General features: G+C 49.4%; 6 protein-coding genes and 1 non-coding gene across 7 annotated transcripts; 3 read left to right on the top strand and 4 right to left on the bottom strand. All coding sequences in view use genetic code 12, as the record gives it.

Annotated features, from left to right (window-relative positions):
• Nucleotides 1-464: 464 nt before the first annotated feature.
• CXQ87_002526 (uncharacterized protein) lies at nucleotides 465-1,166 on the bottom strand (the record flags this gene model as incomplete). The annotated part of the gene is made up of 1 exon (XM_025481033.1): nucleotides 465-1,166. The coding sequence occupies one exon, from the start codon at nucleotides 1,164-1,166 to the stop codon at nucleotides 465-467; it is 702 nt and encodes a 233-aa protein (XP_025335333.1).
• A 52-nt stretch (nucleotides 1,167-1,218) lies between these two features.
• CXQ87_002527 lies at nucleotides 1,219-1,292 on the bottom strand. Its single transcript has one exon. It is a non-coding gene; the product is annotated as a tRNA-Val (tRNA).
• A 3,516-nt stretch (nucleotides 1,293-4,808) lies between these two features.
• Nucleotides 4,809-6,944, top strand: CXQ87_002528 (uncharacterized protein; the record flags this gene model as incomplete). Its single annotated transcript, XM_025481034.1, has 1 exon — nucleotides 4,809-6,944. The coding sequence occupies one exon, from the start codon at nucleotides 4,809-4,811 to the stop codon at nucleotides 6,942-6,944; it is 2,136 nt and encodes a 711-aa protein (XP_025335334.1).
• Nucleotides 6,945-7,319: 375 nt separating this feature from the next.
• On the bottom strand, nucleotides 7,320-8,093 carry CYC3 (holocytochrome c synthase; the record flags this gene model as incomplete). Its single annotated transcript, XM_025481035.1, has 1 exon — nucleotides 7,320-8,093. One exon carries the CDS (start codon nucleotides 8,091-8,093, stop codon nucleotides 7,320-7,322), a length of 774 nt encoding a protein of 257 aa, XP_025335335.1.
• A 9,707-nt stretch (nucleotides 8,094-17,800) lies between these two features.
• CXQ87_002530 (uncharacterized protein) lies at nucleotides 17,801-18,679 on the bottom strand (the record flags this gene model as incomplete). The annotated part of the gene is made up of 1 exon (XM_025481036.1): nucleotides 17,801-18,679. One exon carries the CDS (start codon nucleotides 18,677-18,679, stop codon nucleotides 17,801-17,803), a length of 879 nt encoding a protein of 292 aa, XP_025335336.1.
• Nucleotides 18,680-20,143: 1,464 nt separating this feature from the next.
• On the top strand, nucleotides 20,144-21,534 carry CLN3 (cyclin; the record flags this gene model as incomplete). The annotated part of the gene is made up of 2 exons (XM_025481037.1): nucleotides 20,144-21,189; nucleotides 21,258-21,534. The coding sequence occupies 2 exons, from the start codon at nucleotides 20,144-20,146 to the stop codon at nucleotides 21,532-21,534; spliced, it is 1,323 nt and encodes a 440-aa protein (XP_025335337.1).
• Nucleotides 21,535-23,840: 2,306 nt separating this feature from the next.
• CXQ87_002532 (uncharacterized protein) lies at nucleotides 23,841-25,391 on the top strand (the record flags this gene model as incomplete). Its single annotated transcript, XM_025481038.1, has 1 exon — nucleotides 23,841-25,391. The coding sequence occupies one exon, from the start codon at nucleotides 23,841-23,843 to the stop codon at nucleotides 25,389-25,391; it is 1,551 nt and encodes a 516-aa protein (XP_025335338.1).
• Nucleotides 25,392-25,951: the final 560 nt, after the last annotated feature.

The following is a 25,951-nucleotide window of genomic DNA, read 5'->3' on the forward strand; positions in this document are numbered from 1 at the left end:
GGTCTACTACGGATGGTGTGCTTCATGAAACGAATTCATGATCATGCAATTAGAGTATTAATAAAAATGTGTCCTCGGAGAACGGGTTTTGTGATGCTTTTCGTGTCCGAATGAGTCCAAGTCTGATTGCACTGGTCCACTACCACCAGTATCTCGAGCTGCTGAAACAACCTGTCAAAAGTTCTGATATGATATCGAGGTTTTTTCTGGATTAGAAGCGTAGTCACCACTGTAATGCTAAAGTCGACATAAATCCAACTGTAGTTGTGTGCTTCCATACAAAGATATTGTCCAAGTACCCAATCACTGGTACCTTCCAATGGGAGGCTCATTAGTCGTCTGATTTCGTGAATGTCCATTAAAAGCTCTTCAAAGCGTCAAGTATGGGGGTCCGTCGCGGTTAACAAGTCATCTCGTCCTTTATGACTACCCGTAACCCATTTGCAACTATCCCTCTCACCACCCTACTCCGACGGCTTGGGGATCTGGAAATCCAACGACAAAAACCCGCTCTCTCTCACCAGAATCAACCGTAGCTGTGGGTGCCGTTTCGCCAAAAACGTCCCATTCACCTCCTCCACATACTGGTCCAACTTCCCCAATTCCCGCTTCGTATACGGCTCTAGCGCTAGCCAGCCCCAAATTCTCGAATACAACGTGCCTGTCAAAAACTCCACGATATTGTCCATCCACGTCCACTTGGAATGCAACGAAAAGGCATCCGCCAAAATGGCATTCACTGCCTTGACGATATCTTCAAGCTCCAGAGCCGAAACAAGCAGAGGGACCAAAGGAGGTTTTGACGTTGTTCCAAAGACATTGCCATCGTAAAGACCCAAGGTGGGTTCTCCGTAAACAGCAGCAGGCTCCTCACCTGGGGTATATAGGGAGAACTGTGGAATCATATAGGAGTAGTCCTTGTCTTCGTAAGCTCGAGGAATTCTCACGATTCTGGTGTTCTTGTATAATTCGGAATCCTGTGGAGCATAGATGTTTGGAAAATGGTTCACCACAAGGCTGGGTGTATCATGGTCCTTCTCTTGTGTTGATACTTGAGACACTAGGGTAGAACCAGGGTTGCTGGGAGCAACTAGGAATTCGTGGTAGTTGAAAAAAGGAGCCAGCGTGCTCAGTTTCTCGGCATATTTTGTAGTAGGATCATTCATAAACGTGGGAATAGGCGTAGATGGATGGTGGTGTGGAGTACAAAAAAGAAGATGATTTCGCCCAGGATCGAACTGGGGACGTTCTGCGTGTTAAGCAGATGCCATAACCAACTAGACCACGAAACCGCTTCTGGTTTGTTGAAGCAGCTGGTTTAGTATGTAGCAGTCTTTTTTGTGATTAATGATATGGATATTATTGACAGCTTTAGTTAACAGCTTTTAAACGTAGGATTATGTTCACAAATTTTGAGCCAATTTGGTCCAGTGGTTGTGGAGATATTCGAGATTCAAGTTCGCGATTTGCCATAGACTTACTTAATGTCGCAGCCACTATTAAGAGGTGCAGGACAAGACATTTTTGCAACCATAAAGCACAAATATATGAAATTACTGCAACCAATTTGATACCTCTGTGACAATTCGGTTTTAAATACTCTCGGCTAGTGCTACATGGACGATAAATCGAATTTTATTCAATTAAGACAAACGTACGGACAACTTCAGCGAGGAGTTTGCAAACAATGTTTGCCAGGATTTCATGATCACCATCAGGGCTCCCTAAAGCCCAAATCCGTGTCCGTTGAGATTAGATTCCAAATGATAAGAACAAAGCACACAGCATAGCAGGACCTTTAATGGTTCTGAGGACGAGATCTAGGTGAGTGAGACACCGATCCCGAAGCGACCTTCAATCAATGTTTCCCAGAAAAAAAAAAAAGAAAAGAAAAGGCCTGCTTAGTTACACCCACACCAACCATTGCCCGGTCAACTCGGAATAGACCATAGGAGCATTGGACCGAGAGTGTGGGTAGTAAACGCACCCGAGAATACGTCTCTAACTGCCATTTTAACAATCCCACTCCGCTGAAAACCAAAATCAGAAAAAGAAAAAGCAGGTGGACGGTTTTTGGCAAAAGAAGCACGATTCTGGGGTTTGGTAGCTGGTGCTTAACTGTAAATCAACTCAACGAATAAGGCGATGAACAATCACATCCAATGACGATGTTTTCAGCAGTAGCATAAAGCCTCAAGGTCGGGTCTCGTCACACCTTCCCCTGGAAGACTTTCCAAAGCTATCTCTTAGCTACCAGTACAGTGAGGTAGCTTTGGTTTAGCAGCCATGACCCCACGATCCTAGAAAAGATCACGAGGCCTCGACGACCCCAACGTGCTGCAATCCATTGAGATCTGACCAGGATTTCCCTGGAGGATTCCACTTAATATCTGATCGATAAAAAAAAAAAAAAAAGTTCGTCATGAACAGCCCAATTCCTCAGAAGTGAGAAGTAGCTTCGTCAAGGGAAAATGAGCTGAGGTCATGACAGGCTTCAATGCTTCAGGGGGTTTGGCTGAAGCACCTAGCCCGAGTTCGTGACAATCAAATTGTTTTAGATTAGCTTGGTTCCGTCACAAGAGCCAATGCCAAAAACACGAACCCTGCTGGACCTGCCGATGAAGGGCTATTCAACATTTCAAAGTATTCTCAAAGAAACACCCGAACAAAATATACCCTTCATCTTACTTCGGCAGATCCAGCAGGAAACTTATTTAAATCGGGGTAACCCTTATAGAGACGTGACGCACCCGTGCACCGCGAATATATAGAGATGGGAGCGACTTAAAAAAAAATCTATGAATCTTTGCAACTTCTTCTTCTTCTTAGTGTATGTACCAGTGCAGTGCCACCTCTGATGATACTTGTCCAGTCGGACACGCTATTAACCCAGCTCATTTGATATTTTGTTTGTGATAAGACTAGTATTTGCTGAGGCACCATTGAGAGATCTTTACTAACATAAAGCAGCATCAAGTGATGTGAGTTGGTGGTAACTTATTGTAGGCATTGGGGAGGTTACTTTTTTAAACGATAGTTTGTGGGTAGTGTTGGGCAAGGATCAAAGATTTGCCGGTCCAGGTTGATTCACTGCTTATGAGTAACCGATGAAGCTGATCTGCCACTATTTCTACTCTATGGATCTGCTAATGGTGACTACTCTTTTCTTACTTTCCCTTTTAAAACCATCGCTATTTTTGTTAAAAGGCGATTCTGAATGTAGCATGATGTTTGTGGAATTCGTGGATCTATGCTGGATGCTCTGATGAACTGTGGACCAGACATGTATCTCGAACAAGTATCGACGAAGAACAAACAGAATCCTTCGCTTTTAGATCCTGAGAGGCTGAGCCACAAATGAGAATTTCATCATTTTGAAAGTAATTAGCAGTGAATGGTTTTGTCTGGTTTTGACTCGTATCGACTGTATTCACAGAGACCACAATTTTCGCAACCACTACCAAAACCTTCAAATTAACAGGTTTTGAATTGAAAGACGCTTTTTCTTCAATAGTCCAACTTTTTTGCAATCTCGATAGCAAGTATTCAAATTTTTACAAATTTCAAGGCCTCTCCATCATCAAAGTTTAGATTATCGATCCAGCCCTAACGGCTCTGGACGCCACACCTGTGCACCACAGCGATACCCTCTGCTTGAAGAATTTTTCACCTTGAGCAATCTACCAACTACACACTAAAAGTATGTTTTAACCTAGCACTCCTGATTATACTTGTCCAGATGGACTATGCATAAACCCAGCTCTTCGATTTTATTTGTTAATGAGACCAACTAGTTTTAGACAGCTGAAGTGCATCATTCTTGATCAACAACTAACAATAGGTATTGGCATTGATTTCATAATCAGAACACCCATTGGCTGCATTGGCCACTTGTATTATGTTGCAGTGTTCCACGCAACAACTTGGTCTCTTACCCTTTGTATCTCTGGGTTTGAAAGATTTGTTCTATCTATCTCTTACATTCTTGCTGGTATCGACTGTGTTGATATCTCCAGGGCAAGTCCACCGTGCTCTTCTGTTTTACTCTTCAAACGTGAAAGCATGCCCCTTACCAATTATCAAAAATTCTTTGACTTTCACCTCCTCTGTCACAGAATCATCAGTATACTACTTCACCTAGTGCCGTGCTTCGGTCTCATACTGTCTCAAAATACCCAGGGCCTGATGAAAATGTGCCCTGAATCTGAATCGTATCAAGAGTTCTTCATCCCATGCCTAGTCTACTTGCCTCTACCTTCACCTACCTTCACCCTCCTTCACCCTCCTTCACTAGCTCATTTCGCAGCCATACTATCATCCCAAATCAGCCACACGCTGAGAATGTTTAAGTTCAAAACAACACGTTGTTCACAAAAAGCGACCGTGTTGACCCTTAGAAAAAACAAACTCAGGACCAGGAGCCTGTTGTCTCGCCCATTTACCTATCTTCACTACCTCATTTCGCAGCCAAACTGGTATGATCTAGAATCCAATGACAGCCACACAGCAAGGAGGTCTAGCTCTTGAACTACAATTCTCTAAAGGAAAGGAATGTATCTCGTTATGACCCTCTGAAAGTCAAATTTTAGGGCCAGTAGCTTGTGATCTCACCCACCTCACCTATTGCACCAGCCACCCCAAAGCCCAAAACAGAAAATCAACAGAAGCACACCAGAAACCAACCCTTCCCTATCCATAATACCAAAAACTCCAAAACCCCGGCTTCCTCCCATTATCACCAGTATCACCACCCCAGGAATTCGCAAATTTTTCAGTGCGACTCAATCCAATCCAACTACTACATCACCATGATCTTCCGGGCGGCATTGAATCTGGCCCGGCGCAGCGGGGTGGCCCGGCTTCCGTTTGTCCGGTTCCAGGCCACGGCCACGCCGACCCAGCAGCCGTCGAAACAGCAAAACCAGAACAGCCCTAAGTCCTTCAAACCCAGGGTCAACAGGAAAGTCAGAGACATCACACAGCAGGTCCAGGCGCTGGCCGAGGCGGCGCTGCCCACGGATCTTTCCGAAGCTATTGATATTTTGGAAGAAGGCGTGTCGTATCTTAGGGAGGTGCAGGTGGCAGAACGGGTCAGGGAAAGAGAGCTCTTCGATGCTTTCCAGCCCAGTTTGGCGATTTTGATGGGCAAGATGGCCGGGGCCAACATGGGCGGACGCAGCCAGGAGGACGTGTTGGACATGTTGGTGGAGCACCGGATTGCCCACGGAGCGTTGTTTTCGAATTTGGCCAAAGAGGTGATCAAAGGCTCCGGTGAGGGTAAATACGCTGCTGTGTTGCAGTTATGGCTCAAGTTTTTGGACTACGACAAGACCATGCACGCGGAGAAGGTGCCCATCAACAAGGAGCTCGCCGAGTACAAGCAGCACGGTTTTTTTTGGGCTGATTTCAAGGATTTGGCCTACTACTCGTTTGTGATGCAGTGTGTTTCAGAAGGAGTCCAGCCGACCGTGGAGGACGCTCTCAAGGTCATTTCTGCCGGTAAAGCCGAGTCGAATCTTCCTCGTTACCACCACGTTGAAACCGCCTTGCGTAGAGCTGGTGCTTCTGAGGATATGGCTGCTTTCAAGAAAGTGCACAATGCCATGATGGCCCAGGTCAGAGAACCAAACGGGCCTGACGTGAACAGACACATCAAAAACGCCGTGGAGAGCCGTTCGGCCAGCAGACTCGAAAAGGTGTACACGATGATTTTGGAGGCCTCCGAGAAGCTGAAACAGCCTGTTTCAGAGCACACCTTGAACAAGCTCATGCTTGCGTTCATCGACATCGGCGCCTACAACCGTGTTTTCGATATTTTCAGAAGCATGCTTGCCAGTGGTATTTCCCAGCCCAACCAGAACTCGTTTGACCTTGTTTTCAAGGCCATGGGCCATCCTGAGCGTTTGAAGCCAATGAACGAAAAAGAGCGTCTTGCCGAGGCCAAAACCGTCGATGCCACTTACAAAGCCATGCTAGCGTCGGGCCGCAAAATGACCCCCAAGACGTTGGCGTACGTGGTGGCCTGTTTTGCCAATACTAACGATTTTGCACGTGTGGACGAGTTGATGAAGAAATACTCCAACTTCACCACGATCGACGCCACGAAAAACAACATTCTCATTGGCCTTGCTTTGAACAATAAGATCGAGGAGGCCGAGCAGAAACTCAAGGAGTTCTTGACCAAAGACCCGGCTTTCACGCCCTACACTTACACCATGAACACCTTGTTTGCTCACTATACGAAACAGCGCCGTTTCGACGATGCTGAAAAATTGCTTGAGTTCATGAAACGCAAAAATATCCCCGAAGACGTCGCCACAGTCACCACGGCCATCGACTTCTACTTCAAGCTCATCACCTCCAGAGGCCAGGTGCCTGATATTGCCCTGGTTTTGGAGAAATTGAGACAAACCGACCTCGAGTTCACCCAGGGTACCGTCAACACCATTCTTGATACCTTGTGCAGAGCTGGAGTCAACTTGAACGCTGCCAGAGCCGTTTACAAGCACTTCACCAGTGAAAACCCTAGATTCAGGTACTCTCCAGCCATGGCTGCTACGATGATCAGAGCGGAATTGTCGTTTGGCTCTGTTTACAATGCCGAAGCCTATTTCGATTTTTTCGTCAAGAACATCGAAAACACCACTCGCATGTGGAACATGATGATCAGAGGTCTTTTGTCCAAGGACACTGGCCTTGCGGTGGACTACTTCAACAAGATGAAGACACAGAAAGCCGCAGGTGTTCAGCCTAACGCTTACACATTCTACTTTTTGCTTTCTCACTTCAGAAAGACCAATAACGCTGAGAAGGTCAAGTGGACGCTTGAGGAGCTTGCCAAGGCGGACTTGAAGACGTATGGTGACGTCTTGCCTGGTTTGGTTGACTCCTTGAAGGCTGACTTCAGAGTGGATCCAGCACTTGTGGCGAAGCTCAGACTGTAAATACTGTAAATACAACGGAGGCGGGTAGCCAGATGCCTCAGCTTTAATTCAGAGATCATTGGTTCTACAGTTGCCCAAACAATATGCATCAATTCCAATAAATATCAACTCGTGCCGGCCAAACCCAATCTATGTACTGCCGCCTGGGCCGCCGGCACCTGGCAATTATTACGGCGGCGTATTCGTGACTCGTCTTCAGTGGTACAGTGATTTCAAAGCTCACTGGGTGTCGTTCAGCATGCAAGTACGGATGGCAATACCTTCTCTCATGAGACGTCGTCTTTCTCATGAAGCATCGTCTTTCTTATGAAACACCGTCTTTCGTATACCTCACAGCGTCCTTCTTCACAGCTCCATTGGCGTGATGGCCTCACCCTAGTCAAAATCACCCATGGCTCTCTTCCACAAAGGCCCGGCCCAGTGAGTGAAACGGTCCAGGGCGTTCTGCACCGAGTCCAACGCCGGCCTCGTGTCCAACATGAACGCAGGCATGCCCGTCTCCTCGTCATCCGGAGCACTGTAGTAGTCTATCACATAACGCACCTGGTCCCATTTACCCTCATCGGCCGCCCGGAGCACCGTCCAGTCGTGCCTGTCGAAAGGAGGCTGTGTGTTGAAAGTCAGGGGGAACACCTTTCCAAGCGCCAAGTACATTCTGGCCCTGGGACTGAGATCGTGGGGCTTTCCTGTGAACTGGAGCAATCTAGGCTCGATCCTCAGCTGAGCAGTATATTTGGACTCCCACTCGAGAATCTGCTGCCAGGCTCCTTCGTTAAGGAAATTGTGTACTTCCACCATCAGCTCCACGGCATCTTCCGGAACTCCCTGACCTTTTCCTTTCTTGAGCATGGCATTGAGCATCTGCTGAGGAGACGGATATTCCCAGAAACCCTGGTCTCCCGACTCTCCCCGGGGAATGGAAGAAACGGTTCTTTCTGTGGAAAGCACGACTCTCTGGCCGGGGGCTTTTTCGGAGGAAATGGCCATGGGCATGTTGTTCATGGGATTGAGCACCTCATCGTCATCGCTCAGGGGGCCTTTTCCGTAGTTGACGGGGCATGCTGCGGGAGATGAAACATCGTGTTTCACCGGACAAGCCGCAGGTTTCAAAGATGTTTGAGATGGTGTATCAGCCCAAAACCAACCCATGTTGAGTAGTTGATGTGAAATGATGAGCTGTGACGGGAAGTGTAGGTGTGCGCGTGATATGCGCGTGATCCGAGGTCACGTTTGGCCGGAAAAGAAATAATACTGCATATAAGACCACCATTCCAGCCACTCAGTGCCTTCAAGATTGTCCCCCTGGTTGGTTGGACATTTGGGTGGTGGTGATTATCGGGGATGTGTAGAGAAGCCGGCAGATCGCCGGGCTTCATTGACCGAACCTTGAAGACTCTCATCCAATACCATCCTGCATACAACACCACAAGAGATCTTGGATGATCTAGCGTATGTTCCACTCGTTCGACCGATCGCGGTTAAGCCCCGGCTCTAGATTATCTAAGTTAAAACACGAACCCAACGCACAGCCTACATTGGCTTCAAACCACGAGAATGGTCGGGAGGTGGCTTTCTTGAACGACATTCCACACGTGACCCGGTATCACGTGATCGTAACCACCAACGCCGAAAAACCTTCCTAAAGCAAAAGCCTTCTTCCCATCTTCTCTTGAAGCCCGTTAGGCAGTCCTTCATCTCCACCGGCTCAGCCTTGTGTCGCCCGAGTGCACGTGACGGAGACGTCCAAGCCCACTCGAGCCGCTAGCCCAGCCGCCTATGAAAAATAGTCGATGATAATCCGGCGATCTCGGGCGTGTTGTAGAGAAAATCCCAAGTTTCCCTGATTCGGCTTGTTCCGGGTGCTGGTGGTTGTCCACTCGGGCTCGTCGCAAAAAGTGGAAAAGTTGCAGCCAAAGCTCCTCCAGCACCTACGGCGCCAAAAGCTCCGAAAAGCCGAAAACCCTGAACCTCGAGCCTCAAAGCCCCTATCCGAATCCAGAAGACTGTTAAGCCGGTGGGGGCGCTGTAGATCGTCTGCATCGAGAGCCTCAGCGAGAAGACAAAGATGGTGTAGCGGCCAGGAGGTAATAAAAAATAAGGCGAAACGGGAAAAACGCCCTTTTCGACCTCCAGGCCGATGCCGGTTTGGGCGCCTGTTTGGGCGCTTTTATTGTAAGATTCTTCGTGGGGGTCAATGGAGTGAATGAGCCAGAGATGAATGAACCGGAGATGAATAAACCAGAGATGAATGGACCGGAGATGAATGGACCGGAGATGAACGGGTCAATGAGGAGCACGCACAATGGGCATTGAGCCCTAGAGAAGAAATTACAGGAACAGCGAAGATAGTATGGGAAGCGGAGGGCAGGTCAAGAAGGCTAGAATCCGTGAATATAAAGTGTGGTTGGGCCCAATAGAATTTACACATCGATTTGTGAAGAATGTGATCAATTGATTATTTCTTCAAAGGCTAAAGGCACTCATCGGCGACCCCATTCCACCGTGGTATCGGGAAACGCTCTTTGTGCTGGGTTGCTTCGATTCTTCTCTGCCAGAAGACTAGACTCTGTGGTGATTGGTGATTGGCCAAACGCCGCCGCCATAATTGACAAAAAGTGGTTGCGGTGGCACGAAACAATGGGCAGTGTTGCACCGAAGAGTAGCGGGTTAGGCAGACAATGAAGGCCGGAGGATTGTGACGCCGAGGGCCCGAAATGAGCTTTATTACGGGTTCAGGGGTAAGAATTGACGTTGAAGCAGGGCCCAGCGCTGCAACCAAAGAATACATATTGTGCAATGTCGTGGGAATGATATCAGCGGATTGCGTTGAGATACGGTGAATGGAGGGAGAGGAGGACAGCGATTGGTAGTCAGCTGGAGAATTGATGGATGTAGCCAATAAAAAGATGGTTTGGCTTTGCAGCCAGAGAGTTCGTAGCGCTAGACTGAGTATTCATGAGGTAACGCCATTTGCACGAATAAGCCCAATGCAAAGCCAAAGCGCCAGCGCCAAAACGCCGTTTCCCTGGGCAATTCCAATAAAGACCATTTGCCAATATAGCGAATTGCAGAATTGCACCTTTTGGAGAAGTCGTGAAAACCCGTCAAGGCAAAACCCGTCAAGGCAAAAACCGTCAAGGCAAAAACCGTCAAGGCAAAACCCGTCAAGGCAAAAACCCGTCAAGCACGGCTTGCCTAGACTCCGCTGACGATCCGATCCTCCAAAAACGGTGAAACCAGCGGGTACCTGAACATGCCTGGCGTTTCAAGCCCCGACGTGAACGCAGTGACGTTGTCTCGACTAAAACGGAAGATGACAGAAGGAAAGATTCAGAGGAATGTAGCAGCGTGGAGGGCCAGCATGTCGAGCCGGGTCAGGAGAAGAAAACAACGCTGGAGACGTTTGCAAAAGGTGCCCGAAAGAGGACGCAAACGTCCGTTTTCATCTACATGTAGCCTGGTACGGCAATACAGAGGCTTATCTGTTGACGAGAATCTTAAGACAAGGCTGAGCCACACCGATCCAGGCGAAGCTGGGAACACGGGATCCAGGATATTCCGGGGGTTAATTACGTAGAATTTCAATTGAAGAAGTTGATCAGAGATTGTAGAAGACCTGGATATCAGATTTTTCGTCAGAGGCCTGGATTTCCAGATTTTTCACATTTTTCACAGGAGCCACCTAAATTTTCGTCGTGTGTCGCCGCTGCCACAATGGCCCGAAACAAGACCGTGCTCGGCTGACAGGGACCACAATTAAATACGTTTGGGGCTTTTGTGGAATGGATTCTCTGGATATCGCCCAATTTGTACGAGTCTGGCCGGCGCGTAATGTGGAAGAATGGCTGCAAAAAAACTGCCTTCAGCGAATAGGCTTGTGTTATTCCTAAAGCAGGCAAACCGGTTCTGGCGCTCGGCGGGGGTGGATTTCGTCATTGGGGGCTGGTGCTTTCCGGGGGTGGTACAATGACGACGAAGATGATGGAAATTTGAAATGGCGGTTGGAATAGGGGAGAATTGGTGGATTTTTTTCACTTTGTGGTGGTCCGGGGGACAGGGGACCGGTGACTCGGGCTTTCCGGTCGGTCCTGACGAGATCCGAGGGCAACCGAGGGCATGTCGAGGGCACGTTGAGCTGTGTGCGTGCCGCCGGCCACGACATGCTGTCGACCCGGGGCGCCTACGAAAATAGAAGCTCACGATGACAGCGTGGGCCCACCCCCAGCCCATCTATTTTTTAGCCGTTGAAAATGGGCCATTAAGCAGTGGCTTGATGACGCCAAAATGTCGTCACATGGCGGGTAAGGGTGGCTCGGGTCACGTGACGACCGGTGCCCAGCCGCACGTGCGACAAGAGACCATTTACGCTGGATTAATTATACCCTCGGAAGTCGCCCCCGGTCCCCCCCGGTCTGCCCTCGACTACTCACTCATCTCCCAACCGGGTCCCATTTCACCGTCCAACCCCCGGTGCGGCTGCCCCCGGAAGACCGAGCCCATGTCGACCCGAATGTCTTACCGACTTGTCCCTATACCACAATGCCATGTCGTCGTACCGCAAGTACAGCGTCAGTATTATAAAAGCCCCTAACAGCCAGCCAATGTCGTGGTCTTCATGATAAGAACATTTCTAAACTATCCTTGATTTATACTACTACTTTCTTACAATCTCTCTGCAATGTCTCGCCCGCCTGGACGACCGCCTCACGAACCTATTGTTCCACCACCTGGGCACTTGGCACCTATCTTGAACAAAAATTCCACCATCAGTTCGCTTATCACGGTCAATTCCACAATAAAACAAAACGTGACATCTTGTACGAGCTCCTAAACCGGTTGTCGCTATTTTATCCGAATAAGCGACCAGCGTAAGCGCCCAACCTTGCCGACAAGCTTATATGGACGGCTCTTTCCCACCACTTTTCTCTTCAATCTTCCATTTCTCTATTGTTCTTGTGGAGGAGGGGCCCAGAAATCGACGCAGAAGCGTCCGTTTGCGGCCGTAGCGGGCTCCCAACACTTTTGAAAAAGTTGCAAAAGCAGCGATACAAAAAAACCAACAATGCTGGGTCCCATGTCGTCGGCTCCATCTTCAAATAAACGGCCATGCGTCACGGCACCCGGCAGCGTAATTGTAAAAATACAGCCCTCTCAAATTGTGGAGCTTCCATAGAATGGCCTGATGGGCGTATTGTTGTCCACCGTTACACTCCGCAAAACGGCTTTACGGTTACGAGTGGCTTCGGAAAAATGACAGGATATTTCTCCAAACCAGCTGCACCAGGCAACATGATGAACCAGATAACCGTGGTGGTACATTTCCACGGCATTTACTACATGCGCTTTGATCGATGGAAAGTATGGTAACACCACTCCGAGCCCGGTTTTGTCATTTTGCAAAACACAAGAACAGTGCAACCGGCAGGGGTCGACAACGGTGCTTGGTATTGTATTGAGAAGAAGGATAGTGGGCTGATAGAGCGCTGGAATAATACGCCAGCGTTCCATGGAAAAAACAGCCGCTACAATCAGGCCGTTATTTTTTTTGCTTGGGCCCATTGACCCTACAGCTTCGACGTGGGCGCTGCCAGCATCTATGGCTTTTCATTGATGCACGCATTTGTCCAATGCCATGGAATATCTCCACAGAAAAACGCCAGAATCAGACCACAACGTGACTCGAAGCCGTTGAGTAGGGCTCGGCGGCTGGCGTTTGGTCTGGGGTCTTGGATGTCCAAATTTTCTGGATCTCGTTTTGTGCAACCATGTCAAAGCTTAATTAGGCTGTGGTCTTGCGGTCCAGCTTTTAGGTTTGCCCTTTGCAAACTTTTTATTTACAAATTGGGCCTTTTCAGCAGGGGCGGAGTTGGCGTTGTTCCATTGTGTGCCATTGATGGTGAACCAATGGGTGGACACTGGGATCCAATTGTGAGCTGGAGCGTTTCTTTGATGCTGGAGCGTCGAAGGGTGAAGCAACAATTGGCGAATAAAAACGGCCATGGCACTGTGACGCCTCGGAAGTGGTATGAATGGGAACAAGGTTGGGAGTTGGCTGATTTGCCCTGGATATGGGTGGATTTTGGGAAGTTGCTAAATCACGATCGGCATTGTTCTGAACACCAGTGGGATTTGGAGTAAACTACGAGCTGCTATTGTGATAGAGCTCGGGGTGCCAATCCGGTGTATTCTCAGACATTAAGTGTGATTGCGTTTGGCTTCGAGGGATTAGCCTGGAGGTTCATTGTGATTGGCTTCGGTGGATTATGGGGGAGTATGGGGGGATTGTGGAGGGCTTGTTTTGGTCAATTTCGTGGTTTCTATCGGACGGTGATTCGGGCCGGGAACTTGGATAATCGTGGGACAGTCAGGTTGATTTTGGTGTTTCAAAAGCAATCAACCGAAGCAGGATCATTGGAATCCCTCGAATAGATTCAGCAGGAATATCGACATTCAATACTTTAACTCACCACCACAGTAGACGAAAAAAGAGGACATTGCTTTTAGCCAATTATAGAACAGCCCAATCTCCGGAGGAAGCCAAGATCTCTGGAAAGCCCCGTTGACTTTTATCTCCCCACGGTCATTACTACTCCACAGAAATCAACACCACCAAACCCCTCCAAATCTTCCTAATCCACGAAATTCCGCCTCTGCAATTTCCCTAATCCATAACCCCCAACCCTTATCCCCATCCCGTAATCACGAAAATCCACAATCCCACCACTCCCTCTGAAACAGACTTCTCTCTCAAACAGCCTTCCATTGTACTACCAAGCCACTACCTCCAGATCGGGAAATCCACCCAAATCCACTACCTCGTCAACCTCCAAAACCCTGATTCCAAAACCGCCTTTAAGCTTTTTCGATCGACCGAGCCTCTAGTAAAGGAGTCCAAGGAAGGGAGTGGTCATCATTAGCCAATTGACCAAGCCCCAAGTCGGTCTGATCCGTTCCTATAATTAGTTTCACGAAATCTACAATCGATCTATGTAAAATGAATTTTGATCAAACAACGGTTTACTCTCTGACGTTAGTTCCTCAACCCCCATTCTCCAGAATACCTTTAGGTAGACTTTCAAAACCTACCCTGTGAAACCTACTTCCCATTGCGCTCGGGACCAAAAATAACCTACACTGGACCTGGACCCTCTGGAACCAATTGACCAATCAGAATCCACCGTTTGAGCGACACAACCCCTTCAATTTACCCTGCCCACTCCCACAACCGGTGCCTCGCGACTTTAAGCCCTAGCAAACGCCCCAAACGCCTAGCAACCGACTCATTGAGCCCTAAACCGCACTGCAACGTTCATGGCATCGCTCGCCTCACAGCCCCACGTAAACCGGCATAACGCACAAAGGCGCAAGCCTAAAAGTTTATGTTCGGGCGTTGCTGTGCCTGATTGCTGGTGCTTTTGAAATGTTTGGTTTTTTTTTTTGCAGGCGGTATTTAGCTTTTCACTTTAGACAATGTCTTTCAACGAGGCGTGGAAGCCTGGTGGGCAGAAATGTCGCGAGCCGCTCGCTGGGCTCAATTTCCTCACACCACTTGTGGGGCGATGCGTGTGTCGTTCAGAAAAATTAACTGTGTCGTTGAGATAACCTGATTGAGTAGAGACATGTAAACTTTACCCGGGTTAAGCCCCATGAAGTGTTCTAGTCAGCCGACCATCGACCGGGTCTCTTTCTATAGCTTAGATACGGCACACCGGGGGGCTTTCGACCGGTGCTGATTCCCCCGACTTCCGAGGGCCCGTCACGTGACGCGACATCAGCAGTCAGACCAGCTAAGCCGGGGGCAGAGTCACCGGGGGTACAGTAAAAAAAAATAGAAGTTACAGTGAGGCACCCCCGGTCCGTACCCTCGGGTCCGTACCCTCGGGGGTATCTCCGGACGTCGGCAGGAGGAACTCCTATCTATGTCGCCCATGCAAGTAATTAACATGCTCTTATACGGCTGCCTAGGCGCCAAAGACGCCATAATTCGAAATTGGCTTTCACCAACCAAACCATAAAAAAAATGCTCTTTTTCCCCGAGCCCCCTAATCTCCAAAAATAGCGAAAAACCCACCGCCAGCCAGGCTATGGCATTCGGCAGCGGCTTAGTGTCGTCGGCAACAGGCCAAGATAAGCGGCGCTGAAATCGCACTCTCTTTTCGGCAAAAAACTCCCTCCTACAATTTCACGTTTTCTGCAATTTGCAAAACCGCCACTACAGAACTGGCCACGTCGAGATGGCTGGAAAATTTTTTTGAAAAATCTGCGCCGGTTGGTGATGTGGAGAATAATTTCCATCCACGCTTTTTGCTTTTTGTTCCTTCCAATTCCTTTCTACTTCCCCAATCCCCCATGCAATTGCCCACCACAGATTCTTCAGCACGATACCTCCGTCGGAAGTATCTAGGCGTATTGGTGAAAATAGCACATTTTGCTTGGGCCGGCCCCTAAGCGCTGTTTTTCCGCTCCTATACTTTCCGCAGCGGCTTACCCAGAAAGAAGAGAGATTTGCGGGGCGGCGGTTTGAAACGGGCTTGTTCTGGCGACAAAAAGATTTATTTTTTTTTTAAAAAAAGTTGCACAATTTCACTTTCACCTCTTCAGCCGTGGGACCTTTTGCAAATGGTCTTCGAGGAACTCGGCGTTTTTTCACTGCACACTCTGAGACATTCTCCCGCTGGGCGGCTAAATCGTCCGCTTGTGGATTTTTTTTGCTTTTTAGGGTCCATGGAGCCAGGCTGCCCGTAAATACCAATGAACGTCATGAACCATGCTTGCTATGGGGATTTTGGCGCGGGATCGAATGAGATGTCGAGGCAGGTCGCTAAAAGGGTGTTTCAGACAGACGTGTTTTGTGGACCCGCTTTTGTAAAGTCTACATGGTTGGGGTTTCATCTCTGCAATTGTAAAAAAAATTTTCTCTTATCTCGACCTTGTTGGTTGCGTTAGGCGCACTGTACCTTTCCTGACACACATAGGCGAAAGTGAGAGCCGCACAGGCGAGCCGGAACAATCACCAAATCAGCAGTTGACGCGCGCGGCCTCGCTCGTAAATCGGGCCATTGTGCAGGCCAGGCGCAAGTGACGTTTCCGACCCTCGCGGCGGACTGCACATACGCGGCAAGCTGACGCAAAATAGCCCCAACGCCCCCTGTGCGAATCCGTCCAAGACGGCACACAATGCTGTGAGCTAAGTTCACACGCGTCAGCGAGCCTTCAACAACGGATCATATGCAGGAACCACCTCATGCCCACGACGCATGGAAATTTCTACTTGCTTGCTACAGCATAATACCCACATACCCAATTTGCATCGTCTCCAAAAGCGCATCAAACTGTTTTGTGTCTCACCTGCCCGTGTGGGACACGAGGTTGCTCTTCCTGCCACAAAACCGCACCTGCTACCCGCGACCTGGTGATCTGGGTGTGGCTTCGTCCTGCAATCTCGAAATCACAATCCTCCCCTCGCATACATCATTCAGCTCGCCGAAGAGGGGACACTCCTTTGAAGGTCGGCCACGGAATCCATGAAAGCCGAAACCCGAGATTTGCTTCATTCTCGAGCAAAACGTGCCATTGCACGTTAGGCCTCGTCAAGGTAACACGCTTAACCACCGTAACAGAAACGTTCTTCCGATAATAGCCTCTGCAGGTGAATAGCAGCTCGAGCCTGATTTTGAGCCTCGGTCTGGCGGTGTGGATTTTTCCTTCTTGTCGGGAATCACGACACCCTAAGCCACCTTCGGCGATGCTGCCGTTTTCAAAGAAGGCCAGTGTTGCCGAAGATATAGCCGTAGTGAGAGCGGCCAGATCTACGAGCGTTTTTGCAAGTGCAGCCGGAATCGAACTATCTGGAGGAGAGCAAAGGAGGAGAACAATGGGCCTTGTTTTCCACCACATTATTCGGAGCGAGCGCAAATCACAAAAGATCTTCGCTGGAATAAGCACCGAAAACAGCAATTCGTCCGATCCAGCCGATTGTCAGATCTCGAGCCACAGCGAAGGAATAAACGAAATGGCAGGGAGAAAAAAGCGCCATTTTTGGCGGTCCATGTGATGGTCCTTACCAGAATAGGAGGGAGTCACCTGGTCACGCTGAATCGGGCCCTTTGAACAAGTCGATTTCTCCCCCGCCTCTTTAAATCATTCCCACTCCTCTTTATCTTTTTTTAGGGGCACAGAATGGTGCCTTTTGCGAGAAAGCGGGCCGTCGCTTCCCCACTGTAACGTGGAATCCAGGGGCCATTCTCCAGATCAACCCCAAGCCCTTTTCGTACGACAAATTCTAGGCGCCTTGGGGAACAGAGATCGGAGAACAGATCTTTCCAGGCGTCTTGTCGAAAAAACTGGCTCCAGCGCAAGTCCAAAAAAATAGTGCAATCTAGAGGGCAAGATCAGTGTAAGCCTCCACGGGAGAAACAGTCATGGATTCCGGCGGTGGGCCTGGCAACAAAGAGACATTATCCCTGCTGTTTACGAAACCTGCCGAATCGGGACACCCATATCTCGAGGCTCAAGGTTCAATGGATAATGGGGTTCCATGGATGCAAAGTCCGGACTTCGAGAAAACGCCCATTTTGTCATTCTCCACTCGACCAGGTACGATGTGGAGAGACCAGCTACCACCGTGCCTCCTGATCAGCATGACGGTTGTCAGCAAACTAAACTTACTAGTTTCTTAGACAAGGCGACTCCCCCCATTGATCAGATCGTCAACCTCGAACCCAAGACCCATTTATAGCAACACCGAAGCCGCCAAGCACGTCACAGCCTTATTTCCACCCCATCTTCACCGTGACAGCCAGCACAGCACCGCCTTAAGCGTCCGGCTAAGCTTCTTGTTTCTTCACGCTTTTTGTCTAGTTAGAGGCGTCCCTGGCGGAGTCATAGTGTTCGCCCAAGCCGTAGCTGTGTTTGTAGAACGCCAAGTAGAGCACAGCGACATTCGTGGCAGGCTCGGTGCCCTCGGAATCCTTCTTTTTGGTTGTTTCAGGCTCAAAGTCAATGGGCGCCAGGCCGGCACTGAAAACACGGATTTTCACGCCGTAGCACCTCGAAAGGGCCAATATCTCCATATCCAGCCCCCACATTGCCGTGGTTTCAAGCTCCCGGGTGTACTCATCAACGTCTCTCAAGGACATCGTGGACTCGTCAAACAAAAACGGCACAAACTCGTCACGGTGGGTTCTCACGAATTCGGCAGCCTCTTTTCGTAACTCCTCCACCAGAACTTGCTTACCAACTCTCTGCTTGAGCTGGTCCTGGATCGAAGCAAAAAGACAGTGTCCATCAGGCTTTATTTCCCACGGCTCAAGCCCATTGGCTGCTAGCACCTTCTTCATCAGCTCCTGCTCAATGGCACGGTAGTCTGTTTCTCCAGCCGCCTCCTCTCGAGCCTGATTCCGGATAGCCTCTTCTTGTACTAGTCTTTTTTGCAACCGCTCCTTGGCTCTGTTTCTCTTCTTCGGACCTGCTTCTGGAACCGCCTCTTCCAGCTCGTTTTTCTCTTCGATGGCCATGGAAGCCAAAAGCTCTTCTGGAGAAACGTCTTTCTCCGGCTCTACGCCATTGAAGTCGTCTATTTCTTGCTTCTGTTTGGCATCGAGGTCGCTCTGAAGCTGGACACACTGGGAATTCACGGATTTCCGGTTCTTCTTGGTCGCCTGCTTCTTGAGACCCGTAATCCGATTCACCAAATCCCGCTGCTCCTTTTTGTGGCGTGCTAGAAGCTCATCCATGGTTTTTCGATAGTGGTACCAGTGAAAGATCCAGACATCTGGGGCAATGGAAGACCCGTACACCAGGGCGATGGGGGTTCATTTTGGAACCCGCCTCTCGGTTCAACTTGAACCATGGCAGTCAGATGGGGCACGGGTTTATACGGTTAATTATGTGGTCTTGGGGGGTTGAAAGAGACATGCGTGGCTCGAGCGAGCTACATGTCGCACGACGTACGTGAGAAGGGGGCTTTGGGGGGTTTTTTTTTTTTTTCTCATCGCCCACCGGTTCGGGCAATGTCGCCGAGGGCAGGCAGGGAAGGGAGGGATCTTCCGAGGGAGGACCTGGGTGGGCGTTCCGAACACCCGTACACCACCAAACCGGTGAGGTGTTCCCATGTCGCAAGGCGATTCCTTCTACCCTCGGGCCATGCGATGCCCTACCTCTCAACGGATCATGCTTTCCAGCGGTGGGTTGGTTTAAGAGGAATTGCAAATAATAGAATAGTCACCCGTTGTCAATAGCCCCTGGCTATGGCTGGCTTTAGTAGAATTAGGTCAGGCGGGACCGGGACTCGCTGAAATCCGACCCATCCCACCGCACGTAGAACCGGGGGGTCGTTGTGGGAATACCGGGGGTTGTCGCACCGGGCCACACCTCCCCGGAAAACCGAGGTGCCCAGTGCCTGTGAGGCATGCAAAGAGTTACCACAGTGATAAAAAAAACTAACGATGTTGCCGAGTAACCATTGACAGGACACTCCCGCATTATTTTTTGATAAACTAGCATTTACGGGTCATTACTGCCTAGGAGGAAGCCCCGCTCGAAGCGCCCCCGGTTGTCGAGGAGTCGACGGTGGATTCGAAGACTAAGACAAATGGATGGGCATTATTGTCTTGTGCATACACATGCATCCATAGTGCTCCTCTCTCTAATCAAATAAAATGCTTCCTGGGCACCCAGTGAGAGGGTAATGCAATACGCGCATGCGCGTGCGTCGTGCGTCGTGCGTCAAGCCTGCCACTTAGCAAAAAAAAGCTTGAATGTCCTTTCCGCAGACCCGTGCACCATGCACCCTGCCATACTTCGATCCATCGGTACTAACTACTGGCGCCCCTTTACATATATAATTTCCAAACCCCCCCCCAGGTCCTCACTTCGCTGTTTTTTTGAAAAGTCCCTACTTCACCCACCACCTGCGGGCGTCCACTCCCCAAACCCCCTTTTGGTCATCACCCCCAGCATCATATTCTTTTTTTTTTTATTCATCTTCCACCTTGTTCCTCCTACCCAGGTTTTGACGTTTCAGTCTCTCAGACGGTCCTCCTGTCGTGACTAAATCAACTTTTGTTCAACCCCACTGGTCAAGGAATCCCTACTGCATTCTTTCATTTCGTTGTTTCGTTGCATCCCTTCGTTTCAAAAATTTATCCCAACCAAACCTCCCCTTGCATTCGTTATATGGCCCCCAGTGACCTTCTAGCATGAGCTCGCCAGACTTCTACCACCATGTTCGTGTTTCTCAAGCCTCTGCAAAGGCCCAGGACGTCCGTGTCCAACTAGCAGAGTATAAGGCCCACAAGGCTCACGTGGACGAGTACAAACTCGATATCCACCATCATCTTTTGGACTTGGACACCAAGACCAGACCCAACTTGCACCTTATCCAGCAGCAGCCGGAGATCAACCTACGCATGCGTCCGCTCTTGCTTGACTTTTTGATGGACGTGATCAACAAGCTCAACTTGAGCAAGCTGACCTTCCCCTTGACCGTCAACATCATTGACAGATACTGCTCGGTCCGCATTGTCAAGAAACAGCACTACCAGCTCTTGGGCCTCACGGCGCTCTGGATCGCCTGCAAAAACTTGGACTCCAAGTTCCGCATCCCCAGTCTCAATGACTTGTGCAAGTACTGCTGCCACTGCTACGACAAGAAGTTGTTTTTGGAGATGGAAAACCACGTTTTGAAGCTGTTGGGCTGGCTTGTGGATGCCCCAACTTTTGATGCTTTCGTCGACTTGTACATCAACGCCTTGGCCCTGTCCCCTTTCTTAGCCGGCTCTAAGAACCCCCACAAGGTCTGCAACGACGTGAAGATCGTGGCCATCTACATCTGTGAACTCATCCAGTTCTACCCAAACATATACTTCAACTACCTGCTGCCCAAGATTGCCTTGATGAGTGTCGTGCTTGCGTGTCTTATCCTCAACACCAGTGCCGACTTCACCACCCATGCTTTCTTGACCTACGTTGCCGTGGAGACCGAGGTGCCTATTGTCAACCACTCCACCTACAATGCGGCCTTTGGCTTGCTCATCAAGGTGCTCAAGTGTCCTCCTCCCTCGCTCAAAACCAAGTACTTCAACGAGGACCTGCGCTTCCTCAACCTCATGAAGCAGCTTGTGGCGTTCACCTGGAAGCACTTGGCTCCCAACTCGGTGTTTTCTCACACGGGCGCTGCTCCCACTTCGAGCGATTGCGGTGCCATTGAGCTTAATACGCCTGTTTCCAGAGACGAGCCTTCGAGGTCCCCCACAGGCAGCTTTGGCGGCCTGGTGACCCGAAGTTCTACCCAGCAACGCCCATTTCGCTGAGCATCAGCCCGAAAAACCAGGAGGGCGGATTTTCCGAGCCTATTCGCCCGGCCTTGACTCCCCAGGTTTCTGCACCCGTCACCTCCCACCCAGGCTACGTGAAGCCGTTTGGATTGCACCAGTTGCTGCCCAGAACACAACGGACATTGCCGCTGCCCAACCTTCTGCCGGCCGAGCTGGACAGAATGTTTGGAGGCAAGCGCAGCTACGAAAATGCCCATGCGCCGGGCGTCAAGAGATCAAAGAGCATGAGCAAGGCTGTCTTTTACATTCACTAGACAATACAGACATAGGATTGATGGGGTGTAGGCGTAGCTTTGGTTTAGCATTATTGCAATTGATGAGGATTTACGATAATCGTTTGATTCTGAGAAGCCCAGGTCAATTGCTGGACTGTGGTTTCCGCTCAATTGAATAAAATTCGATACCCAGCGCTGGTGGACTTCAGATTGGTGTGTTGTAGATTGTAGGGAGGCAGAGTTTTAGCATTATTGCAATTGATGAGGATATACGATAATCGCTCGAGTCTAAGAAGCCCAGGCCTTTGACTTTGTGGTTTCCGCTCAATTGAATAAATTCTGATATCTGGCGCTGTCGATATCCAGGCGGAATAAGGGGTGGAATTGGCGACGGCTGGTTTGTGGACTGACTTTTCATTTTGCACCCATCTACAAACGAATCCCACCGCCCAGAACTCCAATTCCGGGTCCAAGTAAACCTCAATTCCGACTCCATGGCCTGGTTTCTGTAGTCGTCATTCTCTTCAATTGTCAATTCTACTCTACTGATTTCAATACTTTACTAATTTCAATACTCTACTAATTTCAATACTCTACTACATTCAATAGTCTACTAATTTCAATACTCTACTAATTTCAAGACTTTACTAAATTTCAATACTTTACTACATTCAATACTTTACTACATTCAATACTTTACTACATTCAATACTTTACTACTTTCAATACTTCATCCACTAAAGGCTGAATCCCTCTCCAAACGATACAACCTCCACAATTCTGAAATCCTCTCCAACGATACATCCGGCCAGAGCAGCGATCGACAACCGAACTGACAGCTCGTCTAGTCCCGGCTGATCGTTTCCCTTCTTGGAAAATCGTTTTATCACACGCCAAACCCAAGCTTCTTGTCATCACCACAATTGCTCCAACGACAAAGTTCCCATTTTCCAGCCGTGTTGCCTTGTCTGGGCGAAAAACCTACTCGCTTCCGAGCCCTACCCCCTTTCGACTTCCTCTTTGATCCACATTCCTCATTTGCCATAACTGGGCGGTCTCCATTGTCCTCTTCACCTACATAATTCTAATTGGCGCATCCTCAGCGGCCCGTTCTGAGCTCCATTGTGGCGGCTTGCAATCGAACAAATGGCGACTTTGGCTATTGTGCCCTGGGCAATTGATAAATGTCGACAATCTGATAATGTCGACAATTTGATAAATGTCGAAACCTGAGTTCTCGGCCTGCCAGCATTGTGGCAGGGTCTCGATCGTGCACTTTCCGAGCCTCCACGAGCCCCGGCTGCAAATAGGGGAAAGCGAAATCCCATTGGCGTCGCCCCGCTGCTAATTTCGTTATTCCGGTTTTTCGTCAGCCCCCAATTGCCTTCTTTTTTTCAACGCTTGCGGAGATCCAGACGGTCCAACGTCCTAAGCGCCCCATTGTGCGGTTTTTCCAAGTCGGGACCTCGTTGTTCTGCCCGAGTGGGCTTCAAAAATCATTGTTGCATTCCTGGAGTTGCCCGGATCCCCATGTCCTCTAGACCCTGGATCATCTGGCATTTCTGCCACAAAGCGGGCTGATTTGCTTTTTCTTTTTTTACACTCTACAAGCTAAAGCTATCTACGTTCAACGGGATGGCGGGGCTTAGCACGACTTTTCCCGTCAGTGTCGCTATTGTGAACCCTCGTGCCTTCGGATCTTTCACACTCTCTTCTCTCAATGCGCTCTCTTTATATGCGCTCTCTCTACGTGCGTGCAGCGAATGGGCAATATCCAGGCGTCCGATCGGCAAACAATTTCACAGCGTGGGGGCTGCTCTAGACCCATTCAGCCCTCATTCTCCATACTACTACTATTCGAGGGCGTCCGTTTACTCAATGGTTAGTGTCGTGGTGCACCGGGCGTTGCATCGTCTAAAGTTAGGTGAATGAAAACACCATGCATACTCCTCTTGACCCGCCGGTGGGTGTGAAAAAATATCCTTGGACTCGCAGGTCGATATTATCTGGGGATCAAAAAATACATGGGGGAGCTGCTTATCTGGCGGATTTATCCATCCGGGAAAAGGCGATATTTTTGATGCTCGACGTGACGCTAATCTCGAATTTTTTGAAAAGTCACCTTATGGTGGCAGCGTTTTAGGCCGGGTAGCGTCAAACACAAACCGGGCATCTTCACCCGAAGGCGAGAGAGACATTTTGAAGAAAAAGGAAAAACCACGCTATCTGCCAACTGATAAGTCTCTTTTGCTCAATTGCTTTTTCTTTTTTTTTTTTTTTCTTCTTCACTGGTGATATTCGTAGAGCCACACTACAACAGCCCGGTTCTCCTGCATCAACCACCCATGAAAAGAAGTCTAGATCGGAAAACCACCAAAAAACAGGCACTTCCGGTCAATGAATACGCTGGGTTTGTTGTTGAGGGTCCAGCAATTGAGACCGTGCGTCTGAAGGAAGGCTTTTTCGAAAGGTTTGTCGAAAAACGGACGCCTGTGAAGATTATCTCCCCGGAATTGGTTCCGGTGGACATGGCGGCTTTTCGAGTTGACAGGATCCTCGACACCTTGGCGGAGGCGAATGATAGAAAGCTTCAGGTTGAGAGAAAGCACGGTCTAGGCTTTGGGCTGGGGAAAAAGCGTGAGGAGTTGGCTTTCAGTGAGATTGTAGAGAAGTTGGCCAGTGGAGACGAAAGTTATTACTTGACGACGCAGTACGAGTCTCATGAATACGAGGAGGGCGACGGTGACGAGAAGGACGGGGGAGAGGGTTCCGAGGAGGAGAACTTCCTCAATGAGGGTGGAATTGACGAGGATGAGGATGAAGATGAAAAATCAGAGGACGAAGCTGGGGACGACGAAGCAGGGGACGACAAAAATAATGGTTTTTCTTCCCCCGGCCTAGATTCAGACAACGAGTCCATCAACTTCGAAAACCTCCATGACGATTTCGACGATCTCGAAAACTCAGAAGAGGATTTCGTCGTTCCAGACCACAAACTCACCCAGGACGAGGTCGACTTCCGCATCAACACGCTTCTCCAGGCTCCACTCACGGAACTCTACAAAAAAGACGACTTTCCTTTGGTTCCAGACATCTTTGGACCGTTGATCCCGCAACAGATCAACTTGTGGATGGGCGCATGCAAGGACGGTGAAAAAGCGAAGCCTGAATTGAAGAACATCACGAAAGAGAGCCTTGGCAGGTACGTTCCAAAAGGCAATTCTTCGGGTCTTCACCACGACCATGCAGATAACTTGTATGTGTTAGTTCAGGGACGGAAACGGTTCACGCTATACTCGCCCAAAGACGCTGAAAAACTCAAGACGGTGGGCGAAATAAGGCGTGTTTTCCCCAATGGCCTAATTGACTATAAGGTGAACGAAAAGGCCCGTTTTTGGCGACCCATGCGTGAAGACGGTGCGATGTTGGGCGAGTGGGCTCGGTGGATGATCGAAAAGGGCGATTTTCTGAAGATCTCCAAGGACGAACTCGAGGAAATCATAGAAAATGATGAGCCTTTTGCGGAAAACGGCGAATCCGACCTAGATCCTCCCAGCTTTTCAACGGTTCCTCCACTTCTAGCACATTTAGACGAGGTTTCCGAAGAAGATCGCAAAAAGCTCGAGATCTACGCCGAGGCGAATTTCCCAGGATTCCTTGATCTCCAGAAACTCGAGGTCTGGCTAGAACCAGGCGAGATGCTCTACCTTCCTACAGGCTGGTTCCACGAAGTGACCAGTTTGGCTGAAGGCTCTGGAGGCGCACACGTGGCATTGAACTGGTGGTTTGTGCCGCCAACGGGAAACAAAGAAAATCCTTACCCTGACAACTACTGGCAGGAAGATTACGAAAAGACTTTGGCAGCCATCGCTTATCAACGCCTGCGTCCTGCGTAAGCGCATCGACCCCGCGTGGCGGCATAAACGCATCGCATGGCGATGACGCACGTACTTTTGTCCCCTTAGGGTCGCAGCCCTTCTGCCACGTGACCCGCACCCTCGAGCCCTTCGATGAGGGCTTCCACACGCACTGTCAATATGTACAGTCACGTGCTCTTGCATGACTCGCAGCCCTAGAGACCTTCCTGGTTCACGCACGACCTGCCCACTTTCTGCGCGATAGTGGCCCGCATTATCTCCAGAATCTGTACCTCAGTCGCTGTGACTGCTTTTCGCTGCTGTAGATAGTGGGACCACCGGCTTATCTGCAGGTCCCCAAACCCAAAAATGCCACCAAAACCACAAATATCCAGCTGTAAAGCATAATACAAATGCCCAAAGCACAATCGCCAATTTAAAGCCACCCTCAGGCCCAGCCCCGCTGGCACAAATTCCAACTCTCTACAAGTCACGTGATAATCCATGTAGTGCGATTCATCACAGGATAAGCCTTGCATAGAAAAAAAAAACCATCTTACAGTTTTTCCATTTTCCAGAAACCCACCCGTGCTACGGCG

This window comes from Candidozyma duobushaemuli, assembly GCF_002926085.2.
Source record: "Candidozyma duobushaemuli strain B09383 chromosome Unknown B_B09383, whole genome shotgun sequence".
NCBI classification, from domain to species: domain Eukaryota; kingdom Fungi; phylum Ascomycota; class Pichiomycetes; order Serinales; family Metschnikowiaceae; genus Candidozyma; species Candidozyma duobushaemuli.